The 22299-nt window shown below is 24.3% G+C and overlaps 1 protein-coding gene across 1 annotated transcript; it reads right to left on the reverse strand.

Annotated features, from left to right (window-relative positions):
- Positions 1–40: 40 nt before the first annotated feature.
- Positions 41–21698, reverse strand: LOC145847546 (guanine nucleotide-binding protein subunit beta-5-like). The gene is made up of 11 exons (XM_082953633.1): positions 21577–21698; positions 14590–14723; positions 10270–10311; positions 8487–8563; positions 7380–7590; positions 5712–5855; positions 4975–5066; positions 4177–4225; positions 3978–4074; positions 2478–2644; positions 41–1134 (listed from the first exon to the last, which is right to left on the reverse strand). The coding sequence occupies exons 1-11, from the start codon at positions 21662–21664 to the stop codon at positions 1123–1125; spliced, it is 1113 nt and encodes a 370-aa protein (XP_082809759.1). The 5' UTR covers positions 21665–21698; the 3' UTR covers positions 41–1122.
- Positions 21699–22299: the final 601 nt, after the last annotated feature.

Consider the following 22299-nt stretch of genomic DNA (forward strand, 5'->3'; position numbering starts at 1 on the left):
TATACTAGTATTAGCTTTTCGGCAATCATCAGGGTAACTATTTTAGAAGAATAGAATAAATTGTGTATCTTTTTTGAGCAACGATTTCAACTTAAAAATTTATTTTGTAGTAAAGTGCATAAAACTGAAAAAAAATGTGATATTATAAAGCATAAAAATAAAATAGTTGTTAATAAAGTTGAACGCTAAAAAATACATGACATAAATAATTGCACACATTAAATTTTTTTCAAGAAGATTTCGTAAAAAAAAAGCAGCAGCAAAATCATCTAGAAAAGTTTAAATCGATAGTTTAAACTTTTCTGGCGCTAAAGACAAATTCAAAATCGATTTACAAAAATAAAAGTTTGTCTTTGTTCTTCTCCTTGTGGTTTGGCTAGAAACAATGAATATTTTGCTTGGTCAAACTCAGCTTTACTACTTGTAAATACGCACGGAGTATAAAAAACATTTATGTATATATTTTTTGAAAACAAAAATATTAACAGAGTAACTTTTAGAAAGTATCGATAAAATTTCTAAAAGTGAGTCAAAACAAACAAAAAAAGGACTATTAAAAAATATTTAACTTAAACTTCGTACATAATCAAAGTCAGTCATAAATAAATTTAAAACTTAAAAAACAGATATAAGAGGATTAACATTTTTTGGATATAGAAAAAAAAAACTTGCATCAACAAAGAAATATTGAAAAACAATTTATGATCTTAATTAGTCTTTTAAGAGAATTGTCATACTTTTTGAGCTATAGAGTCAACACATTTTCAGACACACAAATTTATAAGCCTATAATGGTGATTGTGCATTTTCAGTATATGACGTACAAAAGAACTGCTAGCTTGTTTACAAAATTTAGAAAAAAGGCAAAATATATTTCTTAATAAGCATGATGCAAAGCTAAATACTCTATTTGTTCGAACTGCTAGAGTTAAAATAAATACTTCAAAACAAACTATATTAAGTAACATATATAACTAATATTTTAATACATGGCCTTAAACTTAACTTATAAAAAATTATGTAAGAAAATATTGTAAATATACCAAAAAATAATTATCAAAAATACTAATTCAGGAACTTTTTTAAATAACTTTCCAATATGAAAAATTCAAGTGTTTCACTTCACGCCCAAATCTGTTAAAAAATATTTATTTTGTAAATAAAAACATATGTACTTTTATTAGAACAATAATTACTTTGAAGTTTAAAAAGTAGTGTGTATACATAAAAAGTTAATCTAAATTATAATTTTAGTACAGATGCCAAAGCTTTAAAAAAATTGCTATTGTTTGAAGCAAAACCTATCCTTAGTTTTTTTTTATTAAGCTAAACAAAAATGTCATACATTCAGCGTTATTTTCTATGTAAGACTTAATGGATTAACACATTAGTATACAACTATTAAGTGCAACACTAACAGTATGTAACTTTAGTTTGAAACCAAAAAAAAAAACTATGTTTAGTTCAAAAATCTTATATTTGAAAAGACCTGTAAATGCAGGTTGTCTAAGTAGTTAAAAATGTGACTTTATAACATGTTTACTTTTGACCTTTACATAACAGCACGGTTATTTTAACAATTATTTTGATAATATCACTATAAACGTTTTTGTAAACATGATTTATAAGAATGCAAGGGATCACTGGTTGAAGCTTATTCATAAATACTACAATTTTCTATAAAAACAGGACACTGAATCAATGTCATTAAAATAACAATTAGTTAAGGTTTCTTAATAAAATATTTATTTGTATAGTCTAAGTAAATAGCAATTATGAACTAGTAACTTTAAAAGAGGCTAAGTAGCAAAAAAAATCTTTGTTAGGACTTTGAAAATAAAACATGGATAGCGAAATAGAACGACCAAAAGACAATCATAGGGCCATATGTTGTCCTAGGTGGTTAGTATAAAATAAGATTCAGATTTTACGGCATAAGTGAGACTAAATTTTATACTATGCAGTTATATAGAAACGTAAATACTTATTTTTAAAGCACAAATAACAAACCCAAGTTAACAAATACAAATTAAAATCTAAACCTAACTTTAAGTTTAAAAAAGCTAAAAAAGAAAACTTGTTGAAGCATATCAATCATTGTTTAATAGTTAAGTATTTACAGCTTATTTCAAACTAAATTTCCATCCTAAAAAAGTCTGTGCTTTTTTTAAATTTGTAAATTAACGAATTCGAAAAGTTGTTCAAGTAGCAAATCTAAAAATTTACCAACACTTTTTTAACACTGTTTTAGACACTAATATAATTAACATTCAACAGTAATTTGTTACAAACCTATTTAAATTTATTTACTTATTTTAATTAATGTATAAAAAATAATTAGATCAACGGCTTAGAATATTTATCTATAAAACTGGGCTTAATTAAAAATAACTAATGATCAAACCCATTCAAAAAACTATTAAAAAAATTTACCTGTTACTATATCATTTTAGTAAAGTAATTTTTGTAAAACTGACCCTGAGTGTTTGATCCCAGCTACCTGTAATAAAACAGTTACCATCAGGTGAAACTTGCAAACACGAAGCTCTGTTTTCGTGGCCAAATAAGCTCACAACCTTTTTTCCTTTGAGAACATCCCAGCCGTGTATCAAGTAGTCGTTGTAGGCTCCCAACAAAATTCGACCTATTAAATATTAGCTACTTTGAATTTAATATACTTGATTAGAAAATCAAAAAAAAAACAAAACAGTTGTACTTATGGTTGGTTTTAGCTTATTAAACTTAGCTTTGATCTTATTTAGGACAATAATATTTATATTGCTATAATAACAAAAACAATTTGCACAGTACTTTTAAATTATTGAACATATGTTTCTCAGTGTTAAGCAAGTTTACACAGTTCAACGGAGTCGTCAAGATTCAAAAGTTATTTTGAATATTTAGTAATATAACATAATTCAGTTATTTTTGGGTTAATTTAAAATCGAACAATTTTATTTGACACTACTTGTTTCTTACAACAGATAAACAGCTAAAAAATATTATGAAGTTAAATAATCTTAATAATTACAAAAAAAGGTTTATATGTAGTGTACGAAAACTTGTTCAACTGGCACATTAGCGCCTTAATATAATTTTGTATAAAATCAACCTATGAATCATTTGCATTTCGTAAGAGTAGCAAGTATAACATTTAAATTGTTGAAAAACTTCTCAAAAAAGGGCACAAGTTATGCATTAATCAATGTACAAATCTAATGCTATTTTATGCTATCTTTTGTGTGTAATTGTTATAAAAATACATGTTTACTTTAAAAAACTAGTTATAAGTTTCTGGTGAGAGTTTAAATTAGTATTAACAGTTAACCTTTCAATGGCGAAAAATCATACAAATTTATATTTGTATTAAACTTATAGTATTCCAATCATGTAAAAAACTAGTTTTGAAACTATAAAGTTATGAGAAAATTTATAACAACGTTCTTTAAAGTTAAGAAAAATTCACTTGTTATGCAAGAAATTATGAAAGCAAACTCGGTAATAATTCATTTGCTTACATATGGAAATTAATTAGTATATATATATAAAGATTTTACTTGTAACTATTAAATCAACTATATAAACATATACTTTTTATATAACGTATAAAATAAATATCAGACAATCATAAAAAAGTGAAATTAAGTTTTAGAAATAATAAATATTTATAACTGAAATAACTAGAAACTACCATATAATTAAAAAAACTAAAAAATACTTGCAAAAATATTTTTAAAAATTTTAAAATTTATAAATTATCAATATAAATATACAATAAATTTATTGTAATTATCATTAACATATAAAACGATGTATAAAGTATTATAAAACCGTATTGATTTCAATTTAAACTAAATAATCTTATTTTTTAATCAATGTTAATTTTCAAAAAACTACAACTAATTATCAGGTTGAAACTCAGCTTTTAACTTTTATGTTTTTAAGTAGTATTGCAAAATATTTATTCAAAACCATACCACTCATCGTAAAATCAACTGCATTAACTCCAAATAAAATAGATTCACGTTGGTAAACTGAAATCTCCCTATCTGCCCGCAAATCATACATTCGAATCTATGAAAACATTATTGGTGTCATTAAATATATGAACCTTAATTAATTCCTTTAAATTAATAAAACTGTTGTATGCTGTGAAAGTATGGAAAAATTTCTTACCGTTCCATCATCTGAACCAGATGCAAAAGTTTCACCGTTGGGAAACCACCTAAAATTATACAAGTTTGAAAAAATTTTAATGTTTCGAGTTCTTTATAAAAATATTTTTAAATAATATATATTCAAAAACCGTACGCTTTAGTAATACATAAGTTGAAACATTTTTTTAAAACTTTCCAAAAATTTAAATATTTTAATTGAACTTACATATAAATAAAACTATCTGTTCTGACAGTCTTTTGCTGTCTTAAATTATGAGATATTTAACTCAATAAAATGTATAAAACTGATGCATGCCTTACAAGAAACTTTTTCACAATAATTAGAGCAACAAGCCTATCTAACTAGCATTGAAACCTTTTTTCTACATATTATAAACTTTAAAGGTACAAAACTTAAAAAAAAACATCTTTGATGCAAACAGGAAAATATATTGAACCAACTATCAAGAAATATTACATAAAAAAACTTTTATCATTTATAACTGATAACAAATTTAAAACTTTCAAACCTATTTAAAAAATCAAAGGTAAACAGGAAATTCAAACGAGCCGCTTAGCGTGATTGCTACATGATGTCATAGAGTTTTATTTTTAGCTTTTTTATTGAGTTTAACTTTAGTACTTAAAGGTTTATATTCAAAAAGTTTTATTGTAAATACTACAAATTTTGAGTAGTTTCACTATAATATACTAATTAAAAATTAAGTTTAATGCTATACGCTTTAACATATTTATTGAAAAAATAGTACCTTCATTAAATAATAAAAAACAAAAAACATATTTATAAAAAAAATACCTGACAGTGTTAATATCAGCATCATGAGTGTTATATGAGTAGATTCTTTTTGCTGTGCGTAAATCCCAAACTATTGCCGTGTTGTCACTACCCTGTTAAAATTTACTATATACTAAAACGTGTATAAAAATTTAGCCAGTTTAAGCCAATTGAAGAAAATATTGTAAAAAAAAATGTAAGAGTCATGTCTAAACTCTAAAACATTGCTGAATGACACTGAAAATAACTGGTATAAAGTTATAAAACTTTTAGTTACAAAATAATTAGGCTATAAATGTTTTTAATGTTTTATTACAGTTGTTTGTAATTATTTAGTTGAATATGAATTAGTTTAAAATATTTCTAGTTGTGTGCACAGTAGTCTACTTAGAAACTAGTTTACTATTCACAGAAAGTTTTTTGAGTAATGGAATAGTTTTTAAAAACAACGAGTATAAAATATTTATTTTTAGTTTAAAGCTTATTTGTCAAGCTTTGAAATTTAGATAAATTTTTGAAATAAATAAAGTTTTGATACTTCCTGTGAAAACTAATACATAGTTAACATTGTAGTATCCTCATTGTTAATCATAATTGTTCAACTGTGAACAGTTTTTTCATAATTAAAGATATACTCTTTCAGAATATACCTCAAGTTAATTTAAAACAAGTATTTAATTATGTATATATTTTGTGAAATTTAGATTCTTATTTAAAATATAACGCAAGCAGTATTGTTGTACTTAGAAAAAACTTACACCGGAAACAAAAGAATTACCACACTCATCAGGACTTATGGAAAGACACATGACATCGCTATTGTGACCATGAAATGACTGTAGAAGCTGCTGAGATTCAACATCCCATAAGGCACATGTTCCATCACCAGATGTTGTCAGTAACTGCAATGTATTCTTGTAGTTCGTAAAAAGAAACAAAACTCTGAATGTATGATCTATCAAGTTTTTAATTAAGTTAACATAAACTTATTTTTACTAAGTTTTACTGAGAAAAATATACACTTTAGTCGTTGAAATATCTAAAATTATACTTTTCAGGGTTGCCACTCTTTGTGACAAAGTCAACCTGATAGACTAAAGACTAGCCTAAGTTACATTAAGCTAGCTTGAGCCAGTCTAAGTTTTAAGAAAATAAAAAAATAATTAGTATGATTCAAATAAAAAAAATATCTAAATAATAGAAAACAGACATAGCAAAAATAATGTTTTGAAAAAAGTACATTTAAAGTCATAAAAAAATACCAAAACTAGCCTGAGCAGGATTGCCACAAATCAAGCTGAGAAAAATTTCCTGACTTTTTACTAAAATATTCCTGTCTTTTCTAAATCCAACTCTTAATTTAAACTGATTCTAAAATACATAATCTAACACTTGAAACTATATAAATCTTTCAATCTAGTTTTCATACAGGTTAAAACAACAGTTTTTTTTTTGATAAATTCAATCATCAAACTTTCATTACATCATTTGAACCATATGTGTATGATTGATGTATTTGCAATCAACAGCTCTATCAGAAAAATACTTGTAATATTACTTTATAAAAACAGTTTGTCAGAAAAAAGACACAATTTTTTAGCATTTCCTAACATATATGTATCTAAATAAACGCAACAACATATAAGGAACTTTTACAATAATAAGTAAACTTAAACATTGCATATACTTCTCTTATAACTTATTTTATAATTTTAAACAACTTTGAAAAAATTATAAAGATGTAAAATACACACATCAACATATTACATAAAGTACTAAACTAACTGCTTAATTATAAAGAACTCAATTACTTACCTAAAAAAAAACACTTTGATTCTAAACTTAAGCTAAATAAACTTTTGTATATATATCACAGTTTCACATTGGAAGTGTCCTTGCTACAGATCATCATGCTAAAAAGCTTACAAAAACTGCTTGTTCAAGTAAGGTACTTGTTCAACGTTTTAATAGAAAAATTTTGCAGTTTTATAAAGGACATTTTATTAATTTATACCAGATGGAGCATTGGTAATTATATAATTTTGTAAACTTCTGGGAGAGTTTTGCAAATTTTATCTGATTTTAAAGGATTTTTAATTAAATTTTTACCATTTGAAGGCTTTGGAAGATAAGGAATTTTGTAAATTTAAACTAACAAAATCTGACTTTTTTTTAATTTTGTCAAACTTCTCGACTTTTTTTTCAAAAACCCCAATTTTTTCCTGACTTTTGCCATACTTTTGAAGTTTTTCCTAACTTTTCCTGATTTCCTGACCTTGTGGCAACCCTGCCTGAGTTATCATGAGTAGCAGAAGTGTCTAGCAACCCTGTTTTTATAAAACTAGATCAAGTTTATATGTATTATACTTTCTTAAACCAGATAAAGTTATTAAGACAAAACAAACACGTATAAACTTAAATCAAACTTGATGGTCTGAGTCTGTAAATGTGCAATCGGAAAGATAGCTTGTGTGCATGGCAACTACGTTTTTTTTAACTAAAACTTCGTTTGTAGTTACATCTTGGTTGCTATGATGTCGATGAAGGGAAGAGTGAGACGGCGTTCCTTCTCGTGATTGGCTACTTCTTTTATCATGTGAGTACAATGGAAACACACTGCATTTGTTATCTAAACCCCTGTTTGAAAAAAAAAGTTTGATAAAAATAAGTCACTAACATTTTTTCTAAAAATAAAATACATCCATTAAACATTATTAAATGAAAATGTATATCCTTATAGACTAAAAAAATGCAGACAACTTATAATCTATTTTTTAATTAAATGAAACTTTTTTTCTTATTTACTTTATTTAAAGTAGAAATTTAGTTATGTGATTTAAAACTTAATTCTTATTTAAAATAATTATTTTACTGTCTTTTATTTAACTTGTGTGTAGATCTAGGTCAACAGTTTTTAATTTTTTTTATCTAAGTACGACCTGTGAAGATTTTCTAATTGACAACACTGAAGTTTTAAAAAAAGCAAATTATTTTTGACTTTTTATAATTAGAAGTTTGTCAAATAAATCTACTGAATTAAATTAAGGTACGTTGTATTTATATTAAATAATTTTATTTTACTAGGTTACTTTTTGTACGACAACAACAAAACATAAAAATGATTGGCGATAAAGTCTTTAGTTTAAAATCTTGTCTTAACTTTTGTGTATTTTTATTTTACCTTAACCTGGTTTAGTTACAAATAAAGTTTTCAAATATAGTATATGATGTTTATTATTTTTAAATATACAAACTTAAAAAATACCATTTTCTCAACCTTCTATTATATTTCATCATAATAAATAAAAAATCAAAAATATCTAGTATTTCATTACTAAAACTTGTGTTTAAAGTTTCAAACATATCTCTTATCTATGCTTTTTATTATTTTAAATTTTATTTAGTTAATGGTATAGGGAAATATTTAAAAGTAGTAAATATTCAACTACTTAATTAAAGTAAAATTAAGTAGTAATATTAAAGTAACTATAAATTTATTTAGTTGTTCATCTTAAGAATCTTTTATTACTAACCCACAAGCAATAAACTGCCCACTAGGAGAAAAAGCACAACCGTTCACCCATGTTGTAGCTAGGCTTGCTTGTGATTCCTATATTTTCAACAAAATAGTTTTTAATAAGTTTAAAACAAAAAAATGTTTCAATTAATACCAATGATGTAAATTTGTTTATTTAAATAAATTAAGAGATTTCATTTATCTAGTACGATATCATAATATATAAAGCATAATTGAAACAGTTTTATATAAATCTATACAAGTAAGCTTATATTGGTATGACTAACTATTTTTGTAAAGAACACAAGTAAAAATGAAAGCTAGTAAAATTATTTAGTACTTCGGTATTTTTGTAGCATTTGATATCTTGATTTAGCTGAGTTTTTAATATAAATAACGTACTGATTAAAATTACAAAAAGTCAGGCCTTTTAACTAGCATAAGTGTACAACATAAAGTTTTAAAAAAATCATTCAGTATTGTAACAATGCTAATGCTATTAAGCTGCATAAAATAAAACTTAGTAAGAATGAAGCTTTTATTTTCTAATACAATTAGTTCGGTATAAAAAATCTTCTCATAACGTATTGCTGAACTAATACATCTTTGTTATTTTTATAATATATTGTAATTCACCAATACAATGACAAACTACTTAATATAAGAAAAACTTTACAGATATGATAATTTTTTTGAATATTAAAAAACATATATAAGTAGACAATTTGAATAAAAAAAAATACTGAGATAATTATAAACTAAACGTTTTCTTTTAAATTATAAATTCTCACATGATAAACTACTAAAAAATTTTAACTTCACTCTTATAAATTTACAAATCAAAGTTGTATTTTTGTGTGTTTTCTTAAAATAACCTCAAAATAAAAACACATCAATTTTAATTAATCTTATAACTTGAACTAATTTAATAATTGTTTGTGAGCAGTATTTTGTTTTAAAAAGTAAAATAAATACACTTTTCTTTTAAACAACAAATATAATTTTATATTGTGATGTACAAAAGAAATCTTAATTTTACATAATTAGTATAAGAAAAATTTAAGTAAATATCACGTAGTTACTTAAAATTGCGTAACTTTTTTAATTAACCCAATATTTTAAAAAGTTTTTTATTTTATAAATAACATTTTGATTTAGTCCTTTGTCAGTTAGAATTTGATAAAACTAAACAGTGTATAATGAATGATATTTGTCAAAAATTTTTAAACTAGGTACGTCATAATGAGACAAATGAAAAACAAGTCTGTTTTATAAGTATCAACACTTTAGAAAACAATTTTACAGGTTTATAATTAAACTTAAATTGATAAAATAAAAAAACTTTTAAAGCTAATGAAAACACATTGAAACTGAGTTAATCTGAGTTAACTGAGAAAAATATTTTCAAAAGCATACAACAAAAAGAATATATTTTGTAATTTTTTTAATTATATAGATTTCGTTGTTCGCAGATTCAAAATTGATACTCATAACACAGACTTGTTTTATATTTGTCTCTTTATAAAAAAATGACTTTTACAAAATTTTAGAGATATAATTAATTGTCCACAGTTTAGTTTTTGAAAATTTTAAGTAACGAAGGGCTTTAACGAAAACACTATCAATGAATTTCTTAGACTTTAAAAAATTACTGATTTCTAGCTAATTTTTTTACTTATAATATTACAACAATCTTATGAAAACTGAAAAGATGTAATATAATTATATAAATGTAACTTATAAACGTTTATAACAAGGATCTCTTAATGTTTAATCATTAAACAATAACAAAAAACTACTTTATGTCCGGCAAAAGCATCCCACACAAATATTTTTCCATCCTGTAAAATATTTTTTATCGTAACATTTTCATAAAATAAAACAAATTTTATAAGCAGTATGATTTGCTAGGTAGTTTAACACTTTTTAAACGAATTAATATTAAAAAATGTCCTTTGTTAAGCTACAAATTGTGTAATTATTATAAGTACTTTTACAAATAAACTTTACTGAAAGTTGAAATTTAAAGCAAGGAAAATTCGAAAACGATATTAAAACACAACAGGGAAATTATTACAAAACTTTAATAATTTAGCTATAATTATCAGACAATTTTTCAAAAGATATTTGTTTCAATAAACGACCTTTTATACATTTAAATTAACGTAACGTTTTAAATATTTTGTTTTTAAATGTTTTTTACTCTATTTAAAAAATTATCCATTTAAAGTAAGAAAATATGAGTTTTAAGGAAATATTTTTGCAAAACTACTCCGTGAAACAATAAACCAAAAAAGTGCAGAAAATAACTTTCTTATATAATAGGAGTTAATGATGTAATAATGAAGTTAATTAATTATATAAAAATACAATTGTTCCAAGTATTTTTTTTACTTAAAAGTTAACCTAAACTTTTATATTAAACGCATAATAAACTCTAAGAAATTAAATTTTTTTTTAGCATAAGTAATACATTTAAAAAAATATAAAACTGCTATAATTTATGCCGCTGTAACCTATTTTAAGAATTAAATCAAATAAAAAAATTATATGAAGTATGATTTCTAAAATAAACTAGCTTAAAAATCTATGAAACTGTTTTATTTTCAAAAACATCATCCAAGTCTACTGAAGCATCTTAAATATTTTTTGTTTCTAATTACACGTTTTATTTAAGTAGTTTCATAAATAGTGTTTTTTTATAGTTTTTAAGATGAAAACTGATATCTTATGGTTATTTTTGGTAAGTTATTTTAAAAATACTTTAAATCAAGAATAACTAATTAACACGTAAAAAAGTTATTAAATCATATATAAAAAGCTAATAAAGTTGTTTAAAGTATCTATAAAATCAACTTGCATGCAAGGTATAATATTTATTGATAACAAATGAAATACATAAAAACGATATACTCAAGTTTTTTGTAGTTTGATCTAACTTTGAACATTAATCAAGTATTGTGAATATCATCTACAACAAAATACTGTACAACTAACACCATTAATTAAATAAGCATACTGATACAGCAAATAAAATTATTTTATATCAACCAGATTAATAAACCAAACTTTATAGATTTACAATAAGTCTATTTCAATAATCTTTTAGAAAGAAAAGACGAGAAGAATAAAAATTAGTCACAAGTCATTATACTAAAAGTTTTACGTTGGAGCTAAATAGAAATTAGAAGTTCTATAAAACTAGATTTTTAAAACTGTATGCCTAATTATTTGCAAAAACTTTGTTTATAATTTTTTTTTCAACTTTTAAAACACACCTAATACTTAACTTTAAAATGGTATGGTTTATTAATATTTAGTCTGAGTTTGACCGTGTATTTATTCATAACTTTTAGACACTGACTCATTTTTGAACTTATAGATATCCAGATATAATAGCAACAACTCACCGAAAACTGTGAACTTAAATAATGGAAAGTCAACACAGAAAAGAAATTCATGATCATTTGGATCTATAATAATTATCACCAAAGACAAAATTGTATACAAGTACATACTACATATTTCAAAAATTGTGAACAAAAGCACCTAATGATAAAAAAGTTCAGTTTGAATTTGAATAGTATCATTGCTAAGCTAGCAGCTTAATAAAATAAACGAACAACCATAAAATAAGCTAGTGGTACCTTAAAAATATTTGTTCTTTAACATCGTTACTTTCTTAATGGTCTAGTAAGTATTTCAGCATCCGTTTCATAACAATTTGATGTCGGGACAACCAGTTCAGCAAACAAGCATAAAAACGAAGTGATCTTAAAAAGTCAAAAAAGGGCCAAATTAAAAATTTTTAACGAAGATATAGACTCAGAAAAAACTAAACTAAAATGATTTTATTGATGTCAATAATTTTTCTTAAACTTAAAATTCCTAAAAATAATGAATTTAGGTACTTTAATGGGGTAGGAGTCAAACATGCACGAAGGGACACTTTTTGCACGAGGGGTCATTTTTACTCAAGTTGAAATTTAAAAAAAATATTTATCAATTTCAATTTATTGATTTAATTTTTTTATTTACTACCACTAATACCCCCTAAAATCTTACCCTCAGTCAGTAATTTTTTTTCTTCTTTTTGTTTTTCTTATCTTTATTAGTTATTATTTGTTTTTTATTTTTACTATCACTGTTACCCCTTTACTCTAGGTCGGTAACATTTTTTTTCTTTTTTTTTTTATAATGATTTCTAATTTTTTTTTTTTTACTCTCGTGCAAAAGTGTCCCTTCGTGCAAAAGTGTTTTCGTTCATATTTGGCCCGTTCCCACTTTTATGAGATAGTAGACAATGCAAAAAGCATAAAAAACTTAAACGTTTTAGCTAATTTAGCTATCACAATGCTTTTTGTGTTTTTATCTAAATACCGTGACAAACACTCAAGTTATTATCATCTAACTCTAAATATATTTATTTTATTGTGATGTAAAAAAGAAAATACCTTTTTTTCAAATAAAAATGTAGAGACTACCATAAATAATGATTATATTCAAAAAAAAACATAAAAACTTTTTATTTAAATTAGGGTTGCCACAGAAAAAAAACTTTATGAGTTTTTAAACGGCCAATAATATAAATTAAAGGTAACTATAAATCATCTTGATCTGCTTGTATTACCATTAGTTTTATACCATTTACCCATGAATTTACAAAACTAATTTCCTGCTTTATGATCAACATATTTAAATCATTTGTTAATGAAAACTTTAATAAAGTAAAATCTATATCTATTTTCATAATTTTTAAAGCTTTAATAACTTATTAAGTGCATGTGGAGTCGACCTTGATTTTTACAAAATGATCGTATTTTGTAGAGTTTAATCTGAGCTATGAGAAATTTTTTACTGCTTAACAAAATTCAAAGTAACTTTCAAGATGTAAGCGATCAAAGTTGGTGTGACCTCCATCGGTTACTTAAAAAAGGCGCAAACCAAAAACACAAAAAAAAATTCACTAAAAATCAATCTTCTCCTTTTTTTTTAACCAATCTGATTTAAATTTTAACAGTACGTCCATTACTAATATTTAAATTGATTGAATTGGAGGATTTTTTTTTGAATCAAAAAAAAATCAACCTATTTTTTTTTTGTTTTTTATCTATAATTTTAGTTTTTAATATTTTCAAAAATCCAACATTAAAGTATTTTAACTATAAAATGATTGTTTCATAAAAATTTGAGGTCTTTATCTCAAAAAATTAAGGAGAAGATTGATTTTATAGAATTTTCTTATTTCCAAGAAAATTGAGCCTGAAAAATTTGCGGTCCACACATTTGTATTAGAAACTTTTTACTAAAACGTCTCTATCTTAAAAACAAAGTAAAGTTTTTATATTCTATAAAAACTAGATTGTAGTTTATACTTTAAGCTTTCATATAAAAGCCAATGTAAGTTTTAGTATTAAAAAGAATGTTTGACCCCTAAGCTCATAAATCACTTTGACTTTAAATATTAACTAAAAAAAAAATAATAAAAATCGAACACTTAGTTTCAATGTATAATAAATATTTTTTTAAACAGTATTCAATTTAAATTATACAACACTTTTATTTAGTGTACATCACATCAGTATTCACAATTTATTCGAAAAACAAAAATTCATACAAGATAAGTTAATGATCACACACAAATTACACATTAAATTTGTTTTAAAAATGTACTTATATGTAATAAGTTTTTTTTAAATAAATGTTCACAATATGTTTGAGCAAAAAGGTAATTATTAGTTTTGGGCAACCTATACTGACTAGACGAAACAATCTTATCTTATAGTTAGTATTTTATCTAAAAATCAATTAATTCAGCTTACATGATGAATATATTTACATACAACTGAATAATGATATACCAAGCTAAAAAATTAATATAAAAAATTAAATAAAAAATGTTATACAGTGCTAGATACAAGGTTTATTTTTGTAAAAATTGTAACAATCAAAATTTTACCTAGAACTTGATCAGATTACAAAAATTTATTAATTATTCTGACAACTAAAAAATAATGACCTGGTGGTATCTATGAAATTTAAATATTTCCCGAAAAGAAAAGTTACTTCTATTAACATCTTTCTTGATCAAATTATAAAAAAAATAATTTTATTTAAACCTGAGAAGATGTGACGACTCTTCTCTTATCAGAACACCAGTCAAGGGCTAGTATTTTTCCACTGTGACCTTTTAAAATCCGTCTGCACCTTAGCTGAGGTGTGACTAATTGCAACTGGTTACAGTAGACGAACACTGTGTAAACGTAAACATTTAAATTGACAACTAAAATATTGTTATACATAACTTTTAGTTAAGCTAAAATACTTGATAAAAAATTTAGCTTAGCATACACGTACTTCATCAAACTACAAATGTTACTTACAGGGTTACCACAAAAAATTTTCTAAATTTGCCTATCTTTTTAAAATTTTGACTGATTTAGCCTCACTTTTACCTTCCTATTAGGTACGCGTTTCAAGTACGCACTTCCAGTTAAATACGCATCTGACTACGCATACTTAGATAAGTTCGTATTTTGAGTACACATATTTTGACATGTACACATTAAACACTACTTATTCAGTACACACCTTTTAACCAAAATAAAAATTTTCTGTCAGGTTTCTTTTTTATTTAGACTATAGCTCTTTGCTACAAACTTTCTATTGAGTAGCTGATGTGTTCAGAATGTGTACTTCAGCGGAAAATAACTGTAATAACAAGCTATTAAAATGTGTTAATAAATAATATAGACTAAATTATAAAAAAAATTAAATTGAACTAGGTATACTTTTATCTTACTGCTTACCTCTTTGCAAATAATCTCTTAGTGTCACAAATTAAAGTAAACTACTGGCAAAGAGTTTTTAACTAAAATACTCAAACTAAATCATAATTAATTCTTCAAAACGAAAAACGGTATCTAAATTTTAACATTTGTAATTAACTTCGTTAAAACTTAAAAAATATATATCATGATGTATACTAAAAAAAATACCAATGACCTTATATAAATCTTGAAATAAACCTTACAAAAGTAAACAAAAATTAACACATGTAATGAAATAGTAACTATAACTAATAAACAAGCGCATGACACTTTGTGAAAACTTTTTAAAAACGTAAACTTATAAATAATAACACAATCTGCTTTCACTTATCTTTAAATTTTAAATAACTCTGAAAAAAATATATAAGAGGTAAACCATATACATAAACTTTCTAGTGATCTACCGGATCCAAGATCCGAATCCTAATTTTTGAAAAGGATCCGGATCCATTCGAATCCTTGCTGAGATTTGGACGGATCCGAATCCAGTTAGTTTGGAAAGACTTTTATTTTCTGCAATCAGATTCATTCAGTTTTATATACTTAGATTATTGTGTTTTAAATATTTAATAAATATAAAATTAGTCAAGCGAAAAAGACTAATTAAAGTTTAGTTAATTTAATCACTTGTTGTAAACGTACAGGTACATACATCCATTAAAGTAAAAATAGTGAATTTTTAATTTTAAGTTTCTTGCAGATTAGATTCTTCTACGGACTCTATAATTTAGTTCTATTTATAAACTAAAAATAAATTATTTTTTTAATATAAAAATTGTATTTAAATCTTAATGTATTCTAATTTGTTAAAAGTCTTTACAATTTTATTTTAATTATTTTATTTTCATTAAAATATGTTAAATAATGTAAAAACTCTACAAAACAGCTCATTTAATATTTGGTTACTATAACTTTAAGAAGCAGCAATTGTTCAAGAAATTTTATTTTTATTTTGTGAGATTGAGACAGAAATTGTTTTTTTTTTTGGTTGAAAAAAATTTGTTTGATGAAGAAGTCAAAGAAGCTCAAGTTTTGTCTTAGTGGAATAAAACAAGAAAAAATACAGACATCTTGTCAGGTTTGCAAAAAGGTATCTTTCGGCACCACCATCTTATGTTTATTCTGAAAGGTTATTTTCAGAAGCTAGTAACTTAACGAACAAAAGTGAAATCAATTGCTTCCAAAATCCGGCAAAAAACTTTTATTTCATCATCACAACTTGAAAAAACAAAAATTGGTTTCTTTGTAGCTTAATGGCATTGATATGAGTGAATGTAATTTACTAAACTACTTACTTTTATATATGTAAATAGTTGCTTAAGAAGTTATTGTTCATTTTATAGTTCAAAATTTTGTAAATAAAAGTATAACGTAAAGCTTCTCATAAAAAAAACAAAGTTCATTATTTTTTCAAGCAATGTAATTTTTTTTTCTTTTACGTCATACAAACAAGGTACAAAATTCAAGTTTAGTCGGATAAGTAGCTTGAAAGTTAATATTTAAATTGAGATTTTGTATAGGTAGGTTTTAAGATTTTTTTTACAACATTTTTTTTCATAGTGTTTGAAATGAAATAATTAGACAATAACATTGTGTTTTTCTTCAACAAAATATTTGTACTAAACTAAATTTGTTAAGTTTGATCTCTATTGTAACTACATAAAACTTAAAAAATTTAGGATTGGATCCAACTGGACCTTAAATTATTAGATCTGGATCCAGTAGATCACTACTTATTACATAAATACTGAACTAAGTGCTAATTATAAGATCTTAATAACTTATTCAAATAAAAACAGTCTGATTCTAAAATTTAGCAAAATAGACGTTTGTGTATATATCAAAGTTTCACTATAGAAGTGTCCTTGTCACAAATCATCAATACAAAAATGATTACATACAACAACTACTTATTCAAATAGGGTAATAGTTCAACATGTTTTAAGGTAAATTTTGCAATTTTAGTCTAACTTTATAAAGGTTTTTTTTTTATTTAATTTTACTATTTGAAGGCTTTGGAATTTAATGATTTTGTAAGTAAATTTCTAGAAAAATTTTGCAATTTTTGTCTGATTTTAAAGAATTTTTTGTCAATTTTTTACTATTTTAAAGCTTTAAAAATAAAGGAATTCTGTAAGTTAGAACTGAAAAATTTTTACATTTTGCACCCAAAAAAACTGACTTAGACTGACTTTTTACAATTTTTTCCAAATAAAACTGACTTGGCCTGATTTAGCCTGACCAGTCGCAACCCAGTAGTTAGCTTGAATAAGTTTGAGGACAGCATGGTACATGTTGGTTTTTAAATAATATTTATTTTTCATTAACGTTGATGATGTAAGGCATAATAAAATACGTTTAATTATTTTGTTCCAATAAAAAATAACTAAGCTACTACACACTTTATGTGATACATTTTTTTATAATCTCAAACAAAAGTGTAATTTTTTTCTAAACCAAACTAATAAATATGAAATATTGTTAAAACTATATACTTAAAGAATTGTAATGTTTTTTTACCCACTTAAATATGATTAATACTTAAAAATTTCAAAACGTATCTAAAGAAAATAATGATAACTTTGATTGTTTACAAGTTGTATCTAAAACTTATGTAATTTTTAATTTGAAAAACAAAACATAAACTTAAATCAATGAAACACAATAGGTTTAAAATTATTTTTATTATTTACAAGTACACAAAAATTTTAGTTGTATTCATTAAAAACAGCTTCTGTTAAATCAGAGGTCGGCAAACTTAATCAAAAACTAATTACAAATTTGTTTTAACAATATAATGTTTTTTTTTTCTAAAATAATTTTTAATTTCAGGGTAATATTTAAAAAATATTTTTAAGTTTTAAAAAAAACTTAAAAGTATGTTTTTTAAGCTCATTAAAATGTTTCCTTTTTTTACCTGCCGACTCTGTGTTAAATGAATAAATTTCATGTTGTAAAATTGACATAAAAACAAAATAAAAAAGGGTTAAGTAAAACTAGTTTTATAATAACAATAACTATGTATTTTACATCTACTAGTAACTTTAAAGCTGTCACAACAACAAATAATTGATATAAATGCTTAACTTGCTTTTTTATCAATTATAAAACAAACCTTTTTTTTTACTATAAAAACAGCATAAAGAAATACGTTTTAGAGAACTACTATACAAAATATGATAATTTTGTTCTATTAAGAAAACTTTAGTTTAGTTTAAAAAGTTCTATAGAAAAGTTTTGGGCTACAATGAAATTTGTTATTAAAAGGATTTACAAATATTGATTTTAAACAAAATTTAATTTTCTATTTCCAGTTAAACGTGATTTGGGCCGACTGGGACTCCCTATGTTCTTATACCACAAGAATATAAAGTTAAAACAAAGAAACAATACAAACAATACACTTTTTAAGAAGTTTGACAGTTAACATTAATTTTCAAACTTTTTAACATAATCAAACACATTAAAGCTAAATATTAGATAATTTAAAGAAGAGATGTAGCTTGAATGAATCTGCAAAGTTTTAAATTTATAAATATAATTAGACTCTTGATTCAAAATAGTTCAAGTTATTCTAAACTAAAAGTATAAGTAAAACACTTTTTTTTAAATATTGTGAACTGTAATATTGTTCAAGCTACTCCACTGGAGTTAAGTAAAACTATATTTTCTTCATTAAAATTTATTAAATAATCATTTATTAGATTACAATGCTAGAATTTAGCACATTAAACTATTGAGTTAAGTAAAACTATATTTTCTTCATTAAGATTTATTAAACTATTATTTTTTAGATTACAATGCTAGAATTTAGCACATTAAACTATTGAACCAAAAGGGATATCTTATACAGTAACCTGCTAACTAGTTACGCACTTTGAACAAAGCGCAAAAATTTGTACCCAACTGGCAGTGTGTACCTAGTAATTTTTGGCTTTTATTTACCAAAATTAAGCCTAATACAAACATGCTAAAAGCCACTAAAATTTTCAAATAACTATTAAGGGCATAGGGAGGGTAAACACCCTTTTTTGGTTTTTGATCTTATTTTATATAATTTTTACTAAGCTACAAGATGCTTTTTACAGATTTTAAAAAATCAAAATAATTTTTGAGATATAGCTGGTCAAAGTGGGAGGCAACAATAGGATCCTTATGGGAGGCGCAAACTAAAACAGCAAAAATAGACTATTTCACTAAAAATCTATCTTCTCCTACGTTTTTTGAGATAACTACCTCAAATTTTCAGGAAATGTTCCTTGATGTATTTAGAAAATTCTGTCGGAAGGAATTTTCTAAATATATCAAGGAACATTTCCTGAAAATTTGAGGTAGTTATCTCAAAAAACATAGGAGAAGATAGATTTTTAGTGATTTCTAGTTATTTGCCGTTTTAGTTTGCGCCTCCTATAAGGATCCTATTGTTGCCTCCGATTTTGACCGGCTATATCTCAAAAGTTATTTTGATTTTTTAGAATCTGTAAAAAGCATCTTGTAGCTTAGTAAAAATTATATTAAATTAGATCAAAAACCAAAAAAGGGTGTTTACCCCCCCCCCCTATGCCCTTAAAGCAAAGTTTCCCAAAAAATTAACTTTTACCATAAAAACAAAACATACTTAGTGATATTAGAAGTTTTGAGCATTTATTTAATATATGTACCTTTTAAATTTCATAGTACAGTGCTTATTCACTTATCCAAAAAGTTTCAGTCAAGAAAAAAATTAAAAAAAGAAACAATATTAAACACAAACATTTTTGTGTGATACATAGAAATATTCAAGCTTTCATGCTGTAAAAAATTTCAAGTAATTTTATAAATTCTGCAATTTAGTTATGACGTAATAATACTAGTAAAGCTTACACTCAAACTTTGCTAAAAACTAGTTTAGTTATTAAAAATCTTTATATGTAAATTAAGTCAGTTTAGAAAATTTTTTAAACAATGTTATTAAAATATTTTTTTTTAAGTAAATATATATAAGTTCTTTTATGTTTGATTTTTAGTTCAAACTATATTATAAAAATTGTTAATTGAAAGATTTTTTATATATGATGAGGTGCAAGACAATTTTTTTTAAGTTTTATAATTTTGACACACTCAACATACCAGGTACGAGAAAACAAGTTGCACTTAGCATTGAAAATAAACTAGAAGTTTGTAAAAATGTGTAAAAAACAATGTTTTAAGTCTTTTATAATAGAGCAGTTTAGCATTGGCAGGTTGACATTTTGAAAAGTTTAAAGCAGAAAAAGAAGACCTAAGCTTTTATTATTTATTATGCTTTGCAAAATATACAGCAGTTATATTACTTTATGAAAAAAAATATTTTTTGTATTTATCCAGAAAAATGCTTATCCAGACATGTTAAGAGAAAAAGTTTGCCCAACATGCCCAGATAAGTGAATAAGCGTTGTACATATAAATATTTATAAATTTTAAACAAATAAAAAATGATGAAAAAATGATCATACTTTTATTAAACTTATAAAAAAAACTTTAAGTAAAGTTCTAAAAATTTACTCAAACTTAAATTTAGCAATAATATTTGTATTATAAGTGGTTGTCTTGGTAGAAAACACAACAATCAAGGATAAAATGGTGTGGTTTTCATAGTCAACATTGGCAGTAATGGATTTTATGAAGAGTGCTTAACAACTTTATAAGTTTTCATTTTACTCATTTTGTTTATATGTAATTATCATGGTTACCACAATCTAAGGTTACTCAAGCTAACCAGGACAATTCAGGATAACTTAAATTTTTGACAACTAAGTTTATTTTGATTTGATTTTTTAACCTAAAAATTGTGTACCATACTGGCAGTACGTACCTACTTAGTTGGCAGGTCACTGTATTTAATTGGTAACTGACAATTGGCACAACCTGTAGTTATAGAAAAACAAGATAATTAAAAGTCAACCTAACAAAATTAACAATAACAAAATGATATATATGATTAATTTTTTAAAGCAATGTTACCAATGGATGACTGATTTAAAACTAAAACATAAAGTAGCTAAGTTTTACAAAATATATACAGTTTCATCTGATTTTTTGATAAGTTTTTGAAATATTTTAAACAAGGAAGGGCAAAACTGTTAACAGTAAAGTGTTTTTTCAACTATCCTTTAAAAACTTGGTAATTTTTTATTTTATTTTTACTACTTCAAAAAAACTCAACAATTGAAAAAAATAGGATCTAAAAACCAAGCTATTTTTAGAAATTTAAACACTAATTTTGTTTAGGTATACCCAAAGTAAAAAAAAACTAACAATTTGCATCATTCAGCTTTTTTCTTTCTTCTTTTAGTTTATGTTGTAATGAAGCAAGCTCCGCCTTTAAACTATCTGCTTCTGACATATTAACACATTTATATGAAAATTTACAAAGTATTCTGAAAATGTTAGCTAAACAAACTAATGTTGTATCTAAATAATAAGTGTATTATGAAATAAAACATTTTACTAACAAAAAAATGTTTTTTATTCAGATTTAGTAAAATAAAGCATTTTTTCATCATCTATGTTTAAAGACCAGATAAAAAAGGGTTGCAACTTGTTGATTAAAAAAAACTATTCTGATTGACCAAAAGCTGTACTGAGAGACCTTAAACTGTCCTTAGTCATCCTGAGTTTTTTAAATCCTTTAAAAAATCTTAAATATGTATTTTTAAAATTTTTTCAAACTTCATCAAATTCAATAAAAATCAAGTTTTTGAACAAAAGTGGTTAATAATATTGAATTGAAACAAAAATTTTTGAACAAAATGAATCTGGAACAACTATGTCTTATTCAAGATCTAGAAAAAACACTGGACTAAAATTTTCAAAAATCAAAAAAACTAGATTATCTTGAATTCTTTATAACTTCAAACTATCTTGATTTATCATGCTCATTTAAAAAAGTTTGAAATGGAATGTGTTATTAGAAATCGGGAACGGGTCTAAAATGCACAGAGCCAAATTTGCAAGAAGGAACAAAATTTCACAAAGACA

This window comes from Thalia democratica, chromosome 1 (genome assembly GCF_965202585.1).
Source record: "Thalia democratica chromosome 1, ktThaDemo2.hap1.1, whole genome shotgun sequence".
Classification (NCBI taxonomy): Eukaryota; Metazoa; Chordata; class Thaliacea; order Salpida; family Salpidae; genus Thalia; species Thalia democratica.